General features: G+C 54.0%; 1 protein-coding gene across 1 annotated transcript in view; it reads right to left on the bottom strand.

Annotated features, from left to right (window-relative positions):
- Positions 1–20,833, bottom strand: part of UBR4 (ubiquitin protein ligase E3 component n-recognin 4) — a 152,848-nt gene that overhangs the window by 116,043 nt on the left and 15,972 nt on the right. Inside the window, exons 14-29 of the mRNA XM_054175753.1 lie at positions 19,243–19,360; positions 18,085–18,272; positions 17,242–17,401; positions 17,043–17,128; positions 14,862–15,031; positions 13,579–13,861; positions 12,008–12,140; positions 10,710–10,789; positions 9,550–9,678; positions 8,195–8,377; positions 7,386–7,508; positions 7,064–7,293; positions 5,226–5,350; positions 3,287–3,384; positions 3,012–3,169; positions 1,722–1,931 (exon numbers count right to left, since the gene is read on the bottom strand). Of these exons, the coding sequence (XP_054031728.1) occupies positions 1,722–1,931; positions 3,012–3,169; positions 3,287–3,384; positions 5,226–5,350; positions 7,064–7,293; positions 7,386–7,508; positions 8,195–8,377; positions 9,550–9,678; positions 10,710–10,789; positions 12,008–12,140; positions 13,579–13,861; positions 14,862–15,031; positions 17,043–17,128; positions 17,242–17,401; positions 18,085–18,272; positions 19,243–19,360 (2,474 nt within the window). The remainder of the gene's footprint in view (positions 1–1,721; positions 1,932–3,011; positions 3,170–3,286; positions 3,385–5,225; positions 5,351–7,063; positions 7,294–7,385; positions 7,509–8,194; positions 8,378–9,549; positions 9,679–10,709; positions 10,790–12,007; positions 12,141–13,578; positions 13,862–14,861; positions 15,032–17,042; positions 17,129–17,241; positions 17,402–18,084; positions 18,273–19,242; positions 19,361–20,833) is intronic.

The raw sequence follows: 20,833 nt of genomic DNA on the forward strand, positions 1-20,833 counted from the left end.
ACATTCTCTACCAGAAGGCTCAGTAGATCTCCCTCTGAATACCTTCCCATCCAGACAGGATCAGCCTTAAAAACATGCAACATCATCATGCCTAATGGTTTTAATGTCTCAGCTGGGTATAGAAACAACATCTGCTCATGGAGGTTACTCCCTCTGCACACAGTGAGTAAGGGGTGGGAAGCAAAAGTCTGGCTAGTTTGCTGTGATAAAGCAGGGATTAGCCATCCTTACAGCAAGAGCAGAGACAAAGGAAGATAAAGCAAGAGAGGGCAGCATCTTCAGCTTTGGTTTTGTGCTTGCATTGATATCATTTTCCTCTTGCTTGAAGGCAAAAAAAACCCAAAGAACTATCCAGAGAGGTTCAAAGCCACTCTGCCTGAATGGCAGTGCTGACAATTCATAGAATCAGGCAGGGTTGGAAGGCACCACAAGGAGCATCTAATTCCAGCCCCCCTGCCATGGGCAGGGACACCCCACACTAGATCAGGCTGGCCAGAGCCTCATCCAGCCTGGCCTTAAACACCTCCAGGGCTGGGGCCCCAACCACCTCCCTGGACAACCCATCCCAGGGCTTCACCACTCTCATGCTGAAGAACTTCCTCCTCACCTCCAGCCTGAATCTCCCCACCTCCAGCTTCATTCCATTCCCCCCCAGTCCTATCACTCCCTGAGATCCTGAGCAGTCCCTCCCAAGCCTTCTTGGAGCCCCCTGCAGATCCTGGAAGGCCACAATGAGGTCACCTCGGAGCCTTCTTTACTCCAGACTGCACAGCCCCAACTCCTTCAGTCTGTGCTCACAGCAGAGCAGCTCCAGCCCTCTGCTCCTCCTCATGGCCCTTCTCTGGACACCTTCCAGCACCTCCAGATCCCTCTTGTAACAGGGGCTCCAGAACTGGAGGCAGTACTCCAGGTGGGGTCTCCCCAGAGCTGAGCAGAGGAGGAGAATCCCCTCCCTTGCCCTGCTGGCCACACTTCTCTTGCTACAGCCCAGGCTCTGCTTGGCTCTCTGGGCTGCAAGTGCACTCTGAGAGCTCCTGGTGAGCTTCTCCTCCCCCAGCACCCCCAAGGCTCTCTCCTCAGGGCTGCTTTCCAGCCAGTCCCTGACGAGCCTGGATTTGTGCCTGGGATTGCCTCCACCCAGCTGCAGGACCCTGCCCTTGGTCTTGTTGAACCTCCTGAGGTTGGCTTGTGCCCACCTCTCCAGCCTGTCCAGGTCCCTCTGGATGGATCCCTTCCCTCCAGCTGTCTGCTGCCCCACACAGCTTGGTGTCATCAGCAACCCTGCTGAGGGTGCCCTCAGTGCCACTGTCCATGGCACCCACAGAGATGCTGAACAAGCCTGGGCCCAGGAGTGATCCCTGAGGGACCCTGCTTGTCCCTGGCCTCCACTGGGCCATGGCCTCATGGACAGCCACTCTTTGGGTGCAACCATCAAGCCAGTTCTGTATCCATCTAGTGGCCCACCCATCAAACCCACGTGGCACCACCTTGGATACCAGGACGTGGTGCAGGACAGTGTCAAAGGCTTTGCTCAGGCCCCACGCTGCTAATGGGAAGAACACAGCTCCTGTTTGCAGGCTGCAAGTCCAGAAGGCTTCAACAGATTAAAAACTAAGCTGATGTTTTTTGGCCTTCCTGTTGCATTGCTGAAGAGCTGACCCTGCTGTTGACATCTGCTGCAGCAATTCTTTGTGCACAGCTCTGCTGGAGGAGGCTGTTACCTGTTCGGATCCGAGTGGTGGGCCAGGATGTTATAGCAGCCTGTGATCAGCTTCTCATAAACACGTGCCAGGAATTCATCAGACTCTGCAGGGCCCAAAATCCTCTCCAGGGAGTTGCTGCTTATTTCTGCCACACTCTCTGTGCTGGTCTCCAAAAGGAGGGGCAACAGGGAGTGGATCACCTGCGGTGGGTTCAAATCGTCGGACCACCTGGAGAGGAAAAGCAAAGAAGTGAACTCCCTGTGGGATGCAGCTGGAGGAACCTCAAAGGCATAAAACCATAGCACTGCTTTGGCTGGAAAAGACCTCTAAGATCATTGGGAAAAAAGTCCCTCCCCAGCTCTCCTGGAGCCCCCCTTCAGGTGCTGGAAGGCTGCTCTAAGGTCCCCCTGGAGCCTTCTCTCCTCCAGGCTCAACCTCTCTGCTGCCCCCTAAATACTCTCTGAACTCAGAGTCATCTCTGATGCAGAATTTCTGCCAGCTGACTGTCCACAGCCTCTCTGGGCAACCTGTTCCAGGGTTTCCTCATCCTCACTGGAAAGAATTTCTTCCCAAACTCCAGTGTAAATCTCCCCTCTTCCAGCTTCAATCCATTCCCCTTCCTCCTATCACTACAAGCCCCTTGTAAAAATGCCTCTCCAGCCTTCCTGCAGGCCCCCTTCAAGTACTGGGCTGATACTGTCTCAGTTTATACCCCAGTTTGTTCAGGTCCCTATTTAAGGTTTCTCTCAGGAGTGTGATGAGATGAAGAGAGGAAGGCTATCTTTCAGTGATTCAGAAGCCAGAGAACCACAGAATTGTCACAGTTGAAAGGGACCTCAAGGCTCAGCCAGCTTCAACCCCCCTGCCATGGCCAGGGACACCTCACACCGCAGCAGGTTGCTCACAGCCACCTCCAGCCTGGCTGCAAACACCTCCAGGCAGGAGGCTTCCACCACCTCCCTGGGCAGCCTGTGCCAGGCTCTCACCACCCTCCTGGCCAACAACTTCTTCCTCACATCCAATCTCAGTCTCCCCACTTCTAGTTCTGCTCCATTCCCCTCAGTCCTAGCCTAAACTGGAAGTCACTGTGCTGAATCACAGAATGTTAGGGGTTGGAAAGGACCTCCAGAGAGCACCCAGTCCAACTCCCCCTGCCCAAGCAGGATCACCCAGGGCAGGCTGAAGGCTTAGTTCAGAATACAGCAGCAGCTCCCTAAGCGTTTCACCCCAACGGCCTGACGAAGGCAGACAACCAGAAGGGCCGAGAGATCTACACAGCAGGAATGAACTCTAAAGCCCATCACTTACACAATGAGATCCCCAGTGAGTCTGACCAGAGAGAGGAGGGTGTGCTTGAGGGAAGCTGCAAGAGGTAGGCTTTGGCTGCAGAGGGTACCGAGGTGGGCAGCCTGAACGGCGCTGATGTAGCTCTCGGCGGGGATGGTGTCGTTGGCAAAGGCGTTGCGCTGGGCAAGGAGACACCAAGGTCAGAACCATCCACCAGAGGCACACACACTGCCCACCCTTCCCAGACAGCTCTGGGGTGAAGATCAGCCCAGACCAGCCCTAGAGGCCTGACTCACCCACGAGCCAATGTTTGGAAACTCATTTGTGTGGATGTTGTTCCACGATTCGCACAGCGTCTGCACAGCCGACGGCAAGTTCTGAACGAGGGTTGGACCTGCGGCAGGGACAGAATCACAGCTCACTGACTCAGCAAGGTGAAGAGCTCTCTGGATGAGGAGCTCAGGGACATGGTCTAACAGCTGTGTACAGGGTTATGATCCCAGGATGGCAAGGCTTGGAAGGGACCCAAAGAGATCATCGAGTCCAACCCCCCTGCCAGAGCAGGAGCAGAGACTCCAGCACAGGCCACACAGGAACGCAGCCAGACAGGCCTTGAAAGGCTCCACCACCTCTCTGGGGAGCCTGTTCCAGTGCTCTGGGACCCTTACAGTAAAGAAGTTCCCCCTTGTGTTGAGGTGGAACTTAACTTATGGTTGGACTTAACCATCTTAAGGTCTTTTGCAACTAGGAGATTCCATGCTGATGATTTCAGGGCTCCTACTGAAAGCTGCAATGATTCTACACCACTGATTCATTACTTAAGCTACAGCTGTAACTAAACTGAGCTGGAATTCTGCTGAGGACTAGTTTAATGCTTTCCTACAAGTCAAAATCCACCCATCCTGAGTCTGGAAGAGCTTCCCAGCTGCTTTCACTTCATCAAAACAATTTGCAGCAGTCTTCAACTCACAGAATGGTTTGGGTTGGAAGGGACCTTATAGATCATCCAGCTCCAAACCCCTGCCAAGGACAGGGACACCTCCCACTAGCCCAGGATGCTCCAGGCCTCATCCAACCTGGCCTTGAACACCTCCAGAGAGGGGGCAGCCACAACCTCCCTGGGCAACATGTTCCAGTGTCTCCCCAGCCTCACTATAACCAACATTTCATAGGATCACAGAATCAATATGGTTGGAAAAGACCTCAAAGATCATCAAGTCCAACCTGTCACCCAACACCTCCTGACTACTAAACCATGGATCCAAGTGCCACATCCAAACCCTTTTTGAACACCTCCAGGGACAGGGACTCCACCACTTCCCTGGGCAGCACATCCCAATGGCTAACAACTCTCTCTGGGAAGAACTTTCTCCTCACCTCCAGCCTGAACCTCCCCTGGCACAGCTTGAGACTGTGTCCTCTTGTTCTGGTGCTGGGTGCCTGCCTGGGAGAAGAGACCAACCCCCACCTGGCTCCAAGCTCCCTTCAGGGAGTTGTTTCCCAATTCTCCTCACTGTGCCATACCACCAGAGCATCAACATAGTATCATAGAATCAGTCAGGGTTGGAAGGGACCACAAGGCTCAGCCAGTTCCAACCCCCCTGCCATGGGCAGGGACACCTCACACTAGATCAGCCTGGCCAGAGCCTCATCCAGCCTGGCCTTAAACACCTCCAGGGCTGGGGCCTCAACCACCTCCCTGGACAACCCATTCCAGGGCTTCACCACTCTCATGGGGAAGAACTTCCTCCTCCCCTCCAGCCTGAATCTCCCCACCTCCAGCTTCATTCCATTCCCCCCAGTCCTATCACTCCCTGAGAGCCTGAGCAGTCCCTCCCCAGACTTCTTGTAGCCCCCTTCAGATCCTGGAAGGCCACAATGAGGTCACCTCAGAGCCTTCTCTTCTCCAGACTGAACAGCCCCAACTCCTTCAGTCTGTGCTCATAGGAGAGGTGCTCCAGCCCTCTGCTCATCCTTGGGGCCCTACCTGGATCTACAAGCATTTCACTAACCCAGGCAGCCCCTACAAGACACTGAACTCCTCCAAGGTTTTGCTGGGATACCAAAAGGAAGCAGCTTCCCAGTCTGCTGCTGCCGGGGCGACACCCTCCTTGGAACAAAGCGCTCCAGGACACTCGAGGCAGCACACAGCTCTGGCATGGAATGTTGGCAGCACTGCAGGAAGCTTGTACCTCTAGAGGGAAGGAGGAAATGTGGAGCAGGCAGTCCCCTCACCTAGAGTGTTAGACTTGCAGCGGCTGGACCCGATGGCCAGGACGGCAGCGTAGCCCCGCAGCTTCTCCTCGCAGGGCTTGTTCTCAGGGGAGCCCTCCTCCGAGAGGCTCCGCAGCAAGTAAGACCTGCAGTGGGGATGGAAAAGGATTGCCTTCAGGAGAGGCTTGCCTTCAGGAAACAGCTCTGCATTTCAGAACCCAGGCTGGCAACACAGGGACAGGATGAGAGAGCAACCTGCTGAGGTCCTGCCCCGCACGCCGCCTGACGCCGCTAAGGGCCTCGTGGGCTTCTGTCCGCTCTGAGCTACTTACCCACTGCCAGTTAACAACTGCTTTGCTTTTGCTTTCTCCTACACAGCCTCTAATGGGAGCTTAGGAGACTTCAGACTCTTAGTGTAAGAATTCAACCCCACTCTCTTTCTTGATGGCCCTGACAGCCTCAGTATTACCTCAGTGAAATAACCTGAAGTAGCACTGCCCTGGAGCGCCGTTAAGAGGAGGTTTCATCTCTGGAGGAGAAGCTGGTTTGGCAAGCTTGCAAGAAAGCCTTGGAAGATCAACCAAGGAGGCTGCTTAGAAGCAACAACTTCACACACATGGCTTGAGAAGCTACTTTTTCATCTCCTTTTAAAGCAACAGACACTCTAGAGGACTCATGCTAGAACAGTCACACTGGGCTAGTGACAAACAAGGCAAGAAACCAACCAAAAAGCAAAGAAGAATAGAGTGGAGCAGAGTGGAGCAGAGTGGAGCAGAGTGGAGCAGAGTGGAGCAGAGTGGAGCAGAATGGAGCAGAGTGGAGCAGAGTGGAGCAGAGTGGAGCAGAGTGGAGCAGAGTGGAGCAGAGTGGAGCAGAGTGGAGCAGAGTGGAGCAGAGTGGAGCAGAGTGGAGCAGAGTGGAGCAGAGTGGAGCAGAGTGGAGCAGAGTGGAGCAGAGTGGAGCAGAGTGGAGCAGAATTAACCAGGTTGGAAGAGATCTTTGAGATCAAGTCCAACCTATCACCCAACACCATCTGATCAAATCAACCATGGCACCAAGTGCCTCAGCCAGGCTCTTCCAGGGATGGGGACTCCACCACCTCCCTAGGCAGCACATTCCCATGGCCAATCTCTCTTGCTGGGAAGAACATCCTTCCTAACATTCAACCTAAACCTCCCCTGCTGCAGCTTGAGACTGTGTCCTCTTGTTCTGGTGCTGCTTGCCTGCCTGGGAGAAGAGACCAACCCCCACCTGGCTCCAACCTCCCTTCAGGGAGTTGGAGAGAGCAAGAAGGTCTCCCCTGAGCCTCCTCTGCTCCAGGCTAAGCAACCCCAGCTCCCTCAGCCTCTCCTCCCAGGGCTGTGCTCCAGACCCCTCCCCAGCTTTCTTGCCCTTCTCTGGACACCTTCCAGCACCTCAACCTCTTTCCTAACCTGAGGAGCCCAGAACTGGACACAGAACTCCAGGTGTGGCCTAAGCAGTGCGGAGCACAGGGCACAAGGACTTCCCTGCTCCTGCTGGCCACACTCTTCCTGATGCAGGCCAGGATGCCCTTGGCCTTCTTGGCCCCCTGGGCACACTGCTGGCTCCTGGTCAGCCTACTATCAACCACTACCCCCAGGTCCCTTTCTGCCTGGCTGCTCTCAGCCACTCTGTCCCCAGCCTGTAGCACTGCCTGGGGTTGCTGTGGCCAATGTGTAGAACCTGGCACTTGGATGTGTTCAATCTCCTGCCCTTGGCCTCTGCCCATCTGCCCAGCCTGGCAAGCTTCCTCTGCAGAGCTCTCCTGCCCTCTAACAGCTCAACTCCTGCCCCCAGCTTGGAGATCATGTTCCCACTGGTGAGCTTAAGGACAGTACCTGGTAAATGTAGCATAAGTGTCAATGAGCTGCAGAGTAGCAGGCAGGAGGTTCTTGGTGATCTCTGAAGACTTGTGTGGGTCAGTTTCTGCAGCCAGCTTGGAAAAGTGCTCATCCAGAGACACCTGGATCTTGGAGATGGCAGCATCGAGGGTGTAAATGGACTGTAAACTGGGAACTTCGTGCAGCTGGAGGATAGTTGTGCAGTCAACACCACAGAAAGAAGATATCTTGAAGCAGAAAGGGATGGGACAGTGAGTGACAAATCCCTGCTCAGCCCCAGGAGCTCCTCTCCTGCACACCTCCACCCACGCCACCTCACCTGGCGAGCAAAGTATTCCTCGGCTATCTCCACGTCGTACTTCACCGAGCTGCACTTGCTGGAGGCCAGCTCAGTGAGGGAAGCAGCATGGTCAGCTTTCATGCCCTGCTTGATGAGGTGATCCTGCAGAGGTCAAAAGAAAAACCCACCACCACCACCTGTCACATTTTGCAAGTGCTGTGGAATTAACCTCCCAGGCTAGGACGCTCGGGGAAAACGGGGCCACGAGTTCCCGTTCCTCAGCACCGGGCCCACACAACAACCCCCACAGGCACTGAGTGTGGAAGAGCAAGAGGCTGCCCAGGTCTTGGGCTCCCCACTTCAGGAGAGACAGGGATCTGCTGAAGAGGGTCCAACAGAGAGTTATGAGGATGACTGAGGGACTGGAACATCTCCCCTGTGAAAAAAGGCTGAGACACCCACGTCTGGAGAAGACTCAGAGGGGATCTGATCAATGCCTATAAATATCTGAGGGGTGGGTGTCAGCATGAAGGTGCCAGGCTCTTTGTGGTGGTACCCAGCAACAGGACAAGGAACAAGAGGTGCCATCTGGAAGCCAGGAGGCTCCTCCTCAACATGAGGAGGAACTTCTTAACTGGGAGGGTGCTGGAGGCCTGGAGCAGGCTGTGGAGTCTCCTTCTCTGGAGACTTTCAACCCCCCCCTGGATGTGTTCCGGTGTGACCTGCTCTAGGTCATCCTGCTTTGGCAGGAGGGTTGGACTGGATGACCTCCAGAGGTCCCTTCCAACCCATTCTGTGATTCTTACTCTCAACATGCCAAAGGAGCCCTGCTAAAGAGGAGGCTGCACCTTGATCCAGGTGACGTAGGAGGTGATTCGGAGGCGAGAGGACCAGCGCAAGGTGTGCAGAATGTCACATTCACTCATCTCTGGTGTGTTGGTAGCCAGCTGATTCATGTAGTTTTTGGAAGGAGGCAAAATGCCCAGAATCCTCCACAGTATCAAGAAGTAGTACTGAAGTGCACAGGCTTCCTAAACAACACAGCAGTTGGACAGGTCAATAAAGACAGACCGTGGTTTCCATCGTCCCAGCTGCTGAAACGGCCTCACCAGAGCCTCAGATGCCTCCAGCTGTGCCAAGTCACAACACTGCACTGAGGGGTGGTCACATCAGACAGCAAAGAAGATGGGGGAAAGAAAAAGGAATGAGGATAAACACCCTGTGAGGAGAGGCTGAGGGAGCTGGGAGTGTTTAGCCTGGAGAAGCAGAGGCTCAGAGGAGACCTTCTTGCTGTCTCCAACTCCTTGAAGGGAGGTTGGAGCCAGGTGGGGGTTGGTCTCTTCTCCCAGGCAGCCAGCACCACAACAAGAGGACACAGTCTCAAGCTGTGCCAGGGGAGGTTTAGGCTGGAGGTGGGGAGAAAGTTCTTCCCAGAAAGAGTAATTGGTCAGGGGAATGTGCTGCCCAGGGAGGTGTTCAAGAGGGGATTGGATGTGGCACTTGGAGCCATGGTTTAGTAGTCAGGAGGTCTTGGGTGCCAGGTTGGACTTGATGATCTTTGAGGTCTTTTCCAACCTTGTTGATTCTATGATTCTATGTTTTCTGCTTCAGCAGATTACCATATTCTAGCCAGACCTCCTGGAACAACCAGGGGCATGCAGCAAAGTCTAAAACATGCTATGCATGTAAAAACTCCTGAGAGGTAGAACCACCATCAGCACTACCCTCAGCCTGCAGAAGAGGAGGCTGAGAGGAGACCTCCTCAGCTACCTGAGGTTGGAGAGAGGTGGGGGTTGGTCTCTAGTCCTTAGTATCAAGTGATAGAACAAGAGCAAGTGGCCTGAAATTGTGCCAGAGGAGGTTTAGGTTGGACATGAGGAACAATTTCTCTACTGCAAGAGTGGTCAAGGCCCTGGAACAGGCTGCCCAGGGAGGTGGTGGAGTCCCCATGCCTGGAGGGGTTCAAGAAGTGTGTGGCCATGGCACTGGGGGCCGTGGTTTGATGGCCATGGTGGGGTTGGGTTGAAGGTTGGACTCCATGATCTTACCCAACCTTAATGACTCTACAATTAGCCATGGGAGTTTTGAGATCCTCATCACTCCAACCACTGCCCAGAGCACTTGGGTCAAATATTTCACTTCAACATACTAAGTCTGAACACTTAGGTCCTCAACACAGACAAGAAGACAGCAACTTTCTTACCAGGGCAGTGACATTTTTGTTCTCTTTCCTCCTGAGTGTATCAAACTGTGAGCCAGCTGCAAGCAGTGAAGTCAGGGCTGTGTACAGCTCATCATACTTCATAGTCCTGGAGAAAAGGACCTCACAAACCTGCAAGAGAGAAGGCAGGATTGGTCCTTTGCCAAGGGGCCACAAAAATGCTCAGAGGGCTGGAAGACCTCTCTCCTGTGAGGACAGGCTGAGGGTTGGGGGTTGTTTAGCTTGGAGAAAGGAAAGTTCTGGGGAGACCACACTGAGGCCTTTCAGCACTTAAAGGGGGCCTGTGAGCAAGATGGGGTCAGTTGTTTCAGCAGGGCCTGTTGTGACAGGGCAAGGTCTGAGGGCTTAAACTAGAAGTGGGAGATTCAGACTGTGTACAGGGAAGACAGTTTTTATACTGAGGGTGGTGAGACCCTGGCCCAGCTGGCCCACAGAGGTGGGAGATGCCTCATCCCTGCAACCACTGCAGGCTAGGTTGTTTGGGGCTCTGAGCAACCTGCTCTAGTTGCAGATGTCCCTGCTCACTGCAGGGGAATTGGACTGGATGAGCTTTAAAGGTCCCTTCCAACCCAACCCAGTCTGGGATTGTATGACACTGCACAGCTCTGCATTTACACACAGCCAAGCCCTTCTCTCAAGCACTCAAACCACCCACAGACCAAACCCATGCAAAGCAAGGCTTCAGGAAGCCACTTCTGTTGGGTTATTTCCCTCCCCCAGTCAGAGCACCGACAAAGTGGTTACAGGGCAGTATGAATGAAGCCAGCCCACCACCCTGATGCCAACTAATTTAGGGAGGAAACTAAACCATGGAGGGAAACCAACTCCAGTGCCACTTGGCTTTGTCTCAGATGTTTCAGGGACACTGCAAAATGAAGTGTGGATATGACAGAGAGCTCTCTCTCTCTCACAGCACAGCATTAAGGTTGGACCAGATGAACCTTGAGGTCCCTTCCACTGTGCTCTTCTATGACTATCAGCTTTCTTTTCTCCACTCAGTCAAATATTTCTGGTCTCTCTGCTTCAGCAAGAGATGAAGGGAAGATCAAGTCTTCCCTTCTTGCCTGGTTTCCCTGGCACTGGTCAGATCAACACAGCCCTGAAGGTTGCCAGCAAGGTCTTTGAAGCAGCAGCGGCAGTACCGTGCTATCCAGGCGGTTCAGATCATCCTCAGAAGCTTCTGGAGACAGGATGCAGTAGAACCTGGGCTGTGGAGCTGCATCTGGAATGAGAGGACAGCAAAGAACTTTGCCAGCTGACAGCTTTCATTAGGTGGAATGGTTCTACCCTCTCTTCTCCATCTCCACAACCTTTCAGAGTGGGAGGCCAATGTCAGATTCTCCTAAGCTAGCCCCAGGACACACATCATGTGCTGGAACCTATGGGACAGGCTTGCAGCCAAGGTCTTCCTGCTCCTATAGCCCTGACACAACAAATGCATCATCAACTACCTGTGGAATATTCCTACATGACAGTAATTTGGATTGAGACTGAACACATCCAAGTGCCAGGCTCTGCACATTGGCCACAACAACCCCAGGCAGAGCTACAGGCTGGGGGCAGAGTGGCTGAGAGCAGCCAGGCAGAGAGGGACCTGGGGGGAGTGGTTGATAGTAGGCTGAACATGAGCCAGCAGTGTGCCCAGGTGCCCAAGAAGGCCAAGGGCATCCTGGCCTGCAGCAGGAAGAGTGTGGCCAGCAGGAGCAGGGAAGTCCTTGTGCCCTGTGCTCAGCACTGCTTAGGCCACACCTGGAGTCCTGTGCCCAGTTCTGGGCTCCTCAGGTTAGGAAAGAGGTTGAGCTGCTGGAAGGTGTCCAGAGAAGGACAACAAAGCTGGGGAGGGGTCTGGAGCACAGCCCTGGGAGGAGAGGCTGAGGGAGCTGGGGTTGCTTAGCCTGCAGAAGAGGAGGCTCAGGGGAGACCTTCTTGCTCTCTGCAACTCCCTGAAGGGAGGTTGCAGCCAGGTGGGGCTTGGTCTCTTCTCCCAGACAGGCACCCAGCAGCAGAACAAGAGGACACAGTCTCAAGCTGTGCCAGGGGAGGTTCAGGCTGGAGGTTAGGAAGAAATTCTTCCCAGCAAGAGAGATTGGCCATGGGAATGTGCTGCCCAGGGAGGTGGTGGAGTCCCCATCCCTGGAGGTGGTCAGGAAGAACCTGGATGAGGCACTTGGTGCCATGGTTGAGTTGATTAGATGGTGCTGGGGGATAGGTTGGACTTGATGATCTCAAAGGTCTCTTCCAACCTGATTAATTCTATTCTATTCTATCTTATCCTAATTCCATTCCAATTTGACTTTTCCTGCATTACAAACACTTCTCTGTCTACTCTACCTATTCCCACTGAGAGAGGGAGAAGTGACCCACCCCCAGGGCACAGGAAGAGTTATGTGTAAAAGCAAAAAGCTTGGGGATAAAGAACTGCTTCCATTCTCTTTCTTACCTGAGGAGCAGTGTTTGGTCCAGTTTTCTTCCACCTCCTTAAAGCCATGATAAAGAGGGACAGATGTTCTTCTGCTGCTGTCCTGGGATCCACTCACCCAGCCAATGGGGGGAGTCAGCAAATTATATTGCACCTAGGTTAAGAACAAGCAATAAAAACCCATCCAAGGCATCCTTGTCATGAAGGGTGGGGGGAAAGCTACCACCAGCAGCAGCAAAGGAACCATGAAATACAAACAACTCTGTTGCTAGAACACAGACTCAGAATTGTCAGGGTTGGAAGGGACCTCAAGGCTCAGCCAGCTCCAACCCCCCTGCCATGGGCAGGGACACCTCACACTGCAGCAGGTTGCTCACAGCCACATCAGTCATAATCAGCCTCAGCTTCTGAGGGAAGTCCTGAACCCTACTTGATTTTTGTCCTGGAGTAAGCAGATTGAGTCAATTCTGAACTGAAAAAGCCACACACAAAACATCAGCAAAAACATTTACAGGGAGGGTGGGGAGAAGCTGGAATAAGGCTGCCCAGGGAGGTTGTGGCTGCCTCCTCCCTGGAGCTGTTTAAGGCCAGGTTGGATGAGGCCTTGAGCAACCAGGTCTAGTTGAGAGGTGTCCCTGCCCATGGCAGGGGGGTGGCACTGGATGATCTTTAAGGTCCCTTTCAACCTAAGCCATTCAAGGGATCTCTCAACCCAAACTGAATGAGGAATCAAGTCCAATCTCCCCAGCCCAGGCTGTCTGACTTGCTGGCTGTTCAACAGTTCTCTTTTGCAAGGGAAAGGGCAGTTCCTGCTCAGAAGAGCTCTGGTAATGGCTGTGCCCTGAGCTGAGCTCCCTCCTTTCAGGTTGGATGAGGCCTTGAGCAACCTGGCCTGGTGGGAGGTGTCCCTGCCCATGGCAGATGATCTCTGAGGTCCCTTCCAACCTAAGCCATTCTATGACTGCCTGTTACAGATTCCTGCTGGTGACCCATTCAACATGGCCAGGAGGGGGGTTGGTCTCTTCTCCCAGGCACCCAGCACCAGAACAAGAGGACACAGTCTCAAGCTGTGCCAGGGGAAGTTTAGACTCAAGGTGAGGAGAAAGTTCATCCTAGAGAGAGTTGTTAGGCATTGGAATGTGCTGCCCAGGGAGGTGGTAGAGTCCCCATCCCTGGAGGTGTTCAAGAGGGGACTGGATGTGGCCCTTGGTGCCATGGTTTAGTCAGGAGGTCTGTGGTGCCAGGTTGGACTCGATGATCTTGGAGGTCTCTTCCAACCTTGGTGATTCTGTGGTTTGGCAGTGGATATAATCTCCAGCTCCTCCCCAGCCCTAACCAGGAGGTTTAGGCTGGAGGTGAGGAGAAAGTTCTTCCCAGAAAGAGTAATTGGCCAGGGGAATGTGCTGCCCAGGGAGGTGGTGGAGTCCCTGTCCCTGGAGGTGTTCAAAAAGGGACTGGACGTGGCGCTTGAAGCCATGGTCTAGTAGTCAGGAGGTGCTGGGTGCCAGGTTGGACTTGCTGATCTTTGAGGGCTTTTCCAAGCTTACTGATTGTATGATTCTGACATCCAGGGCACACCCCCAACCCCTTACCTGCTCAAAGAGGTACACAGGAGCCTTGGCATACTGATGGAGCAGGTAGTCGAACACCAGGAGCAGCCGCGCCACGACGAGCGGCACGGCGGCCTGCTGCGTCTCCATGCTGCCTGTCAGCTCCACAATGGTCTGGATGCAGAGCAGCAGCACAGACCTGCGGCCCCTCTCTGAGAAGTTGTGGCAGATGAGCAGCAGCAGCTGGAGGTGCTCCACATTCAGGTCCTCTGTGTCGCTGGGAAGAGTCCCCTGCAGGGCGTTCTGCTTCAGCGTGCCCACGAACCTGACGGGGAGAGAGGCAGCTGAGGAAGTCTGCCTTGCTCCCTGCTTAGATTCCCTCCTCAAGATCTCTCCCACTACACACTAGAAGAACATTTTTCCATCAGCACATGCTTCTGCTTTCTTTGCTGATGCTGGCAATCAGAGAAATTGTTCCCAGGACCCCAGAATCCCAGCACAGTGCAGGGTTGGAAGGGACCTCTGGAGCTCAGGCAGTCCGAGCCCCTGCTAAAGCAGGGCACCCACAGCACCCTGCCCAGCAGCACAGTGCCCCAGGGGAGGTTGGAAGCTCTCCAGAGAACCTCTCTGGGCAGCCTGCTCCAGGCCTCCAGCACCCTCACACCAAACAACTTTCTCCTCATCTCCAGGTGGAACCTCCTGGGTTCCAGTTTGTGCCCTCTGCCCCTTGGCCTGTCCCTGGGCACCACTGAGCAGAGTCTGGCCCCAGCCTCTTGCCCCCAGTGGTTTAGCTCTTGCTGAGCACTGCTCAGACACCCTCTTGGGCTGCTCTTCTCCAGGCTCACCAGCCCCAGAGCTCTCAGCCTTTGCTCCTTGCAAAGATGCTCCAGGCCCCTCAGCAGCTTTGTAGCCTCCACTGGACTCTCTCCAGTAGTTCCCTGCCTCTGTAGAACTGGGGAGCCCAGAACTGGCCCCAGGATTCCAGAAGGGCAGAACAGCTGGGAAGGGAAACTTCCCTGGACCTGCTGCCCACAAGCTGCTTCATGCATTCACTCCATCAAGCATTGGCATGAGACTGGCAGGCAGCAAACCCCACAGAAACTCAATGAGCAGCAAATCCATCTGATGGGAAGAGCTGAACAGCCATCCCAGGGGAGTCAGAAAGAGGAGGAGAGGCTGCAACACAGCAGCACTGCCCCCCTGCTCCTCCTAGCAGCACACAGCAGCACTGCTCAGAGACCAGACACACACTTGGTACACTGCACCTGAGAGAAGAGCAGAGAGGTAAAAGATGACTGCCATGAAATCAGAGGAAATGGCCTCACCTTTCCCACACTTTAAGGCATTCTGGAACATCAGGATCCCCCTGGGCACTGGCTTTATGCTGCCAAATCAGGAGAAGTCTTGAGAGCACTGACAGACTCTGGGGATGGATGTAGAGAGGCCAGGGACCTTCAGAGAAAGGAGCAACTCCCAGCTGCTGAAGAAGTGTGTTCTGGAACAAAACAGAGAGCTGGTGAACAGGGGCAAGTCCTGGCTGATGCCCTAATGAGAAGTCTTTGCTTGTGGTGAGAGGAGAAGGGCTGAGGGTTTATAAAGCAAAAGAAGGAGATTTAGACTAGAGAGTAGGAAGGAGTTTTTACAGTGAGGGTGGTGAGAGCCTGGTCCAGTTTGCAATGCTCCATCCCTGGAACCATTCCAGGTCAGGTTGTCTGGGGTTCTGAGCAACCTGCTCTGGTTGTGGATGTCCCTCCTGGCTGCAGGGGGTTGGACTGGATGAGCTTTGCAGGTCCCTTCCAGTCCAAGCAGGTTTATGATTCCATGCCTCTACATGTGTGAGGCTGAACACAAGGGACATGAGATTTAGGCTGGGAGAGGGAAGATTTACACTGGAGATCAGGGAGAAATCCTTGACAATGAGGGTGGGGAGACACTGGAACAGGTTGCCCAGGGAGGTTGTGGCTGCCTCCTCCCTGGAGGTGTTCAAGGCCAGCTTGGGTGAGGCCTTGAGCAACCTGGGCTGGTGGGAGCTGTCCCTGCCCATGGCAGGGGGGTTGGAACTGGATTGGTCTCTGAGGATCCTTCCAACCAAACCTATTCTATGGTTCTGTGAATAAATAGCTGGCCATCAACATGAGGGCTTCCAGAGCTTGTTCCCACAGCAGTCTCTCTGCTATCTCACACACATGGCACAGCCAGAGGGGCAGCTACACCACTGCCACCTGGCCACCTAAAACACACCAAAGCTTCCAACTTCAACACCAAGGCCCAAACCCATGGCATTTAGAACAGACCACACCAGGTTGGAAAAGACCTCAGAGATCATCAAGTCCAACCTATCATCCAACACCATCTGATCAACTCAACCATGGCACCTAGTGCCTCAGCCAGTCCCTTTTCAAACATTTGTGAGCTCTTCTCATCTGCTGCTCTACCACAGCAGGAGGAGATTATGCTACCACCTGTAGTATCTAAGGTGGAAGATGAGCCCTTTGATCCCAGCAACACTTCCTCCATTCCAAACAGAGCAAACTCTGAGTGGGGTCTAAAGAGAGTGCTTGAAATGCAGTAGGAAAGAGTCAGCACCAAGTGCAGGGATTGAATTCAGTGATTGCTAAGCAGATTTACAACCCCTCCTTGCAGTGTCAAATCAGGTCAGCACATGGCCTGGCACAGACACCTGGAGGCTACAAGGTTAGCACATGAAAGCAGAAGGCTTAAGTTGATTCTCTCCTGAGAGAATTAATTCCCAGGCCTCTTGGCATCAGCCCTGACAGCAAAGCACACCTGCAGCACTGACAAACACACAGACAGAGTGGACTCTCCAAAACAAACCACACAAACCCCATTTCCTTTTCACCTGTCATCACCTTCAAAGTTCAGGGGATTCATCTGAGCTCTGGGTGCTAAGCCTGCACTCTGCAGGCTGTTTCAGACTGCAAAGGTCACCCAGTGGACTGAATCCAAAGTATTCCAAGCTCTGTCAGGTTTGGAGAGTCCATGCAGAGACACTAACAGACACCAACATTTCATTCTATTGATACATGCAATCAGATTCACAGATTGCACTGGGGTGGAAGGGAGCCTCCAAGGTCATCTTGTCCAACCCCCATGCAGTCAGCAGGGACATCCCCAACTCGATCAGGTTGCTCAGGGCCACATGGAGTCTGTTCTTGAATGTCTCCAGGGATGGGGCCTCAGCCACACTCTCACTGTGCTGAACTGCCTCCTGATGTCCAACCTAAATCTCCCCTGCCCCCAGTTTCAAACCACTGCCCCTCACCCTATCCCCACAGCCTCAACAGTCCCTCCCCAGCCTGCCTGGAGGTCCCCTTCAGCTATTGAAATGCAGCCCTGAGGTCTCCCTGGAGCCTTCTCTTCTCCAGGCTGAACAGCCCCAACTCTCTCAGCCTGTCCTCGCAGGGCTCCAGCCCTCTGACCACCTTTGTGGCACTCCTCTGGACCTCATCCAGCAGACCTATGTCTCTGTTGTGCTGGGGACTAACCTGCAAAGCAGGAGACTGAAGATCTGAGGTCACCAAGGAATGGTTGAAGTGGTAGAGCGCAGCAGCAAACTCCTCATCTGATGTACCTGCGAGACAGGGATCAGGCTGCTTACCACCACTGCTCTCCCAGATGGAAGACCTCCAGCAGGAGCTAAGGAAGCATCTGTCTGTAAATCCCAGGGAGCTTCTGCTCACTCACCCTTCAGGCCATCCTTATCCACCTCTTTGATGATGCTGGCCAGCGTAGCCATGTGCTGCTCCGAGAGAGAGACGCTCAGGTAGTTGCGAATGAAGTTGTTCCTGGAGTTCAGCATGGAGGAAGTGAGGAAGTTCAGAATGTTGGAAGCCAGGCTCAAAAACTGGAGGGGGAAAAGAGAAACACACTGCAGGAAGCCACAGAAGCAGAGGGGGCAGAAATCTACTCCAAACACACACACACACAAAAAAGCACCAGCAAAATAAATCCAGGCCTGCAACAGGCTGCCCGGGGAGGTGGGGGAGTCCCCAGCCCTGGAGGGGTTCAACAACCACACAGCCAGGGCTCTAGGGGCTTAGGGGGCATGGGGTGTTGGGTTGATGGTTGGACTTGAGGATAGAAGAGGCTAGGCTAGGCCAGAAGAGGCTAGGCTAGGCTAGGCCAGGCTAGGCCAGAAGAGGCTAGAACACAAGAGGCTAGGCCAGGACAGAAGAGGAGAGGACAAGACAGGACAGGACAGAAGAGGACAAGACAGGACAGAAGAGGACAAGACAGGACAGGACAGAAGAGGACAAGACAGGACAGGACAGAAGAGGACAAGACAGGACAGAATAGAATAGAATGAACCAGGTTGGAAGAGACCTTCGAGATCATCAAGTCCAACCTCTCACCCAGCACCATCTGATCAACTAAACCATGGCACCAAGTGCCTCAGCCAGGCTCTTCCTAAACACCTCCAGGGATGGGGACTCCACCACCTCTCTGGGCAGCCCATTACCAATGGCCACTCTCTTGCTGGCACCCTGCTCTGGCACTGGCAGGTATCTCCTGCAGCGCTCCCCGTACCAGCTCCGGGTCTTTGCGGCTGGCCAGGATGTTGCCGTTCTCTCCAGTGCTCTGTTTGTTGGGGCTTTTCACTCTAGGGGAGCTCTCCAAAGGGGGTGGTGGAGGAGGTGGTGGTGGGGCCACTTTTTCTTTGCTTGGAGAGATTGTCTCTTCGAACCATTGCCCAAGGATTGGTTCACTGTCGTCATCTAAGGCAGGAAAACCAGAAGTGCAGCGTTAGAACCATAGAGACGTTAGGGTTGGAAGGGAGCTCAAGGCTCAGCCAGTTCCAGCCCCCCTGCCATGGGCAGGGACACCTCACACTGCAGCAGGTTGCTCACAGCCACCTCCAGCCTGGCTGCAAACACCTCCAGGCAGGAGGCTTCCACCACCTCCCTGGGCAGCCTGTGCCAGGCTCTCACCACCCTCCTGGGCAACAACTTCTTCCTCACATCCAATCTCAATCTCCCTACTTCTAGTTTTGCTCCATCCCCCCCAGTCCTAACCCTCTCTGACACCCTCAAAAGTCCCTCCCCAGCTTTCTCATAGCCCTCTTCAGATACTGGAAAGTCTGAAGGTCTCCTGGGAACCTTTTCTTCTCAAGACTGAACAACCCCAGCTCCCTCAGTCTGTCCTTATAGCAGAGCAGCTCCAGCCCTCTGCTCCTCCTCATGGCCCTTCTCTGGACACCTTCCAGCACCTCCAGATCCTTCCTAGCACAGAGGCTCCAGAACTGGACACAGAGCTCCATGTAAGGTCTCACCAGAGTGGAAGAGAGGGGGAGAATCCCCTCCCTGGCCCTGCTGGCCACACTTCTCCTGAGGCAGCTCAGGATACAATTGTTATGAACGAATACCCTATGTGAAGTGCTCAGCTTAGAGAGGAGCTTCAATGAGCAGAGTTAAGGGGGCTGCCATCTTCCATTTTGCCTTCCCAGATCATTTTTACATGAGTCCAACAGCAATTTACAACAAGAAATCACTTCCCCTCTCCTCTTAAGCAAACACAGCCCAATCCCAGCCACTCAGGCTCCTGTTTCCAGCAGCACTAAGGCTGCCCAACAGATCTTATAACCTGCCTGCATTTTCAGCCCTTCCAGTCCACAAAGGACACAGCCCAGCAGCCAGGCTCCCACTGACTCTGAAAGGCAGTGTAAAATCCTGCTGCAGACTCCCTTACCTTGGCTGCTGTCCTCCTCAGTGCTGCTGAAGTCATCCTCATAGTAGGTGTTGGAGTCGGTGGAGGCACTCGCGTCGCTGCTCATGGAGCCCTTCCTCTGGCGCTGCAAGACACAAGCCTGGCAAGAACAGCAGGGAAAAGCTCAGCTTGGGGATTGGAATCACAGAGTTGTCAGGGTTGGAAGGGAGCTCAAGGCTCAGCCAGCTCCAACCCCCCTGCCATGGGCAGGGACACCTCACACTGCAGCAGGTTGCTCACAGCCACCTCCAGCCTGGCTGCAAACACCTCCAGGCAGGAGGCTTCCACCACCTCCCTGGGCAGCCTGTGCCAGGCTCTCACCACCCTCCTGGGGAACAACTTCTTCCTCACAGCCAATCTCAATCTCCCCACTTCTAGTTTTGCTCCAGTCCTATCCCTCCCTGACACCCTCAAAAGTCCCTCCCCAGCTTTCTTGGAGCCCCCTGCAGATCCTGGAAGGCCACAATGAGGTCTCCTGGGGGCCTTCTCCTCTCCAGCCTGCACAACCCCAACTCCCTCAGGCTGTCCTCACAGCAGAGCAGCTCCAGCCCTCTGCTCCTCCTCATGGCCCTTCCCTGGACACCTTCCAGCACCTCCAGATCCTTCCTGGCACAGAGGCTCCAGAACTGGACACAGTGCTCCACGTGAAGTCTCATCAGAGTGGAGCAGAAGGGCAGACTCATCTCCCTACCCCTTTTGGCCACACTTCTCTTGCTGCAGCCCAGGCTCTGCTTGGCTCTCTTCATAACATCCAATCTGAATCTCCCCATTTCTATTATTTTTTCCATTCTCCCCAGTCCTATCCCTCCCTCACACCCTAAAAAGTCCCTCCCCAGCTTTCCTGTAGGCCCCCTTAAGATACTGGAAGGCCACAATTAGGCCTCCTCAGAGACTTTTCTTCTCCAGACTGAATAGCCCCAAAGATAAAGGAGAGAGAACAACTTGAAACCAAGAGGAACTTCCTAGCCCATTCCCATTTTCTTGATGCACCCCATCAAGAAAGCAACATTTCAAGCACAGCTCTAACTGTGTCCAGTTCTGGGCTCCTCAGTTTAAGAAGGACATTGAGACACTGGAAGGTGTCCAGAGAAGTGCAACAAAGCTGGGGAGGGGTCTGGAGCACAGCCCTGGGAGGAGAGGCTGAGGGAGCTGGGGTTGCTTAGCCTGGAGGAGGCTCAGGGGAGACCTCCTTGCTCTCTCCAACTCCCTGAAGGGAGGTTGAAGCCAGGTGGGGGTTGGTCTCTTCTCCCAGCACCAGAACAAGAGGACACAGCCTCAAGCTGTGCCAGGGGAAGTTTAGGCTGGAGGTGTGGAGAAAGTTCTTCCCAGCAAGAGAGACTGGCCATTGGAATGTGCTGCCCAGGGAGGTGGGCACCTTGTTTCAATACAACCTCTTCACCTCCTCACTGAACTCACCAACACCACTGAGCTGAGAGGAAAAAGAAGTGTTAGAATGAGGTTTAAAATGAACAACCTCTGAAAAGAGGGAAAAGAGAAGCCCCACTGACAGCTGCTGGAAGAAGAAGCCTGCATTCTCCTTAGCATGGTCACACAGTTTGTGAAGTGAGGATGT

This window comes from Dryobates pubescens, chromosome 33 (genome assembly GCF_014839835.1).
Source record: "Dryobates pubescens isolate bDryPub1 chromosome 33, bDryPub1.pri, whole genome shotgun sequence".
In the NCBI taxonomy this organism is placed as follows: Eukaryota; Metazoa; Chordata; class Aves; order Piciformes; family Picidae; genus Dryobates; species Dryobates pubescens.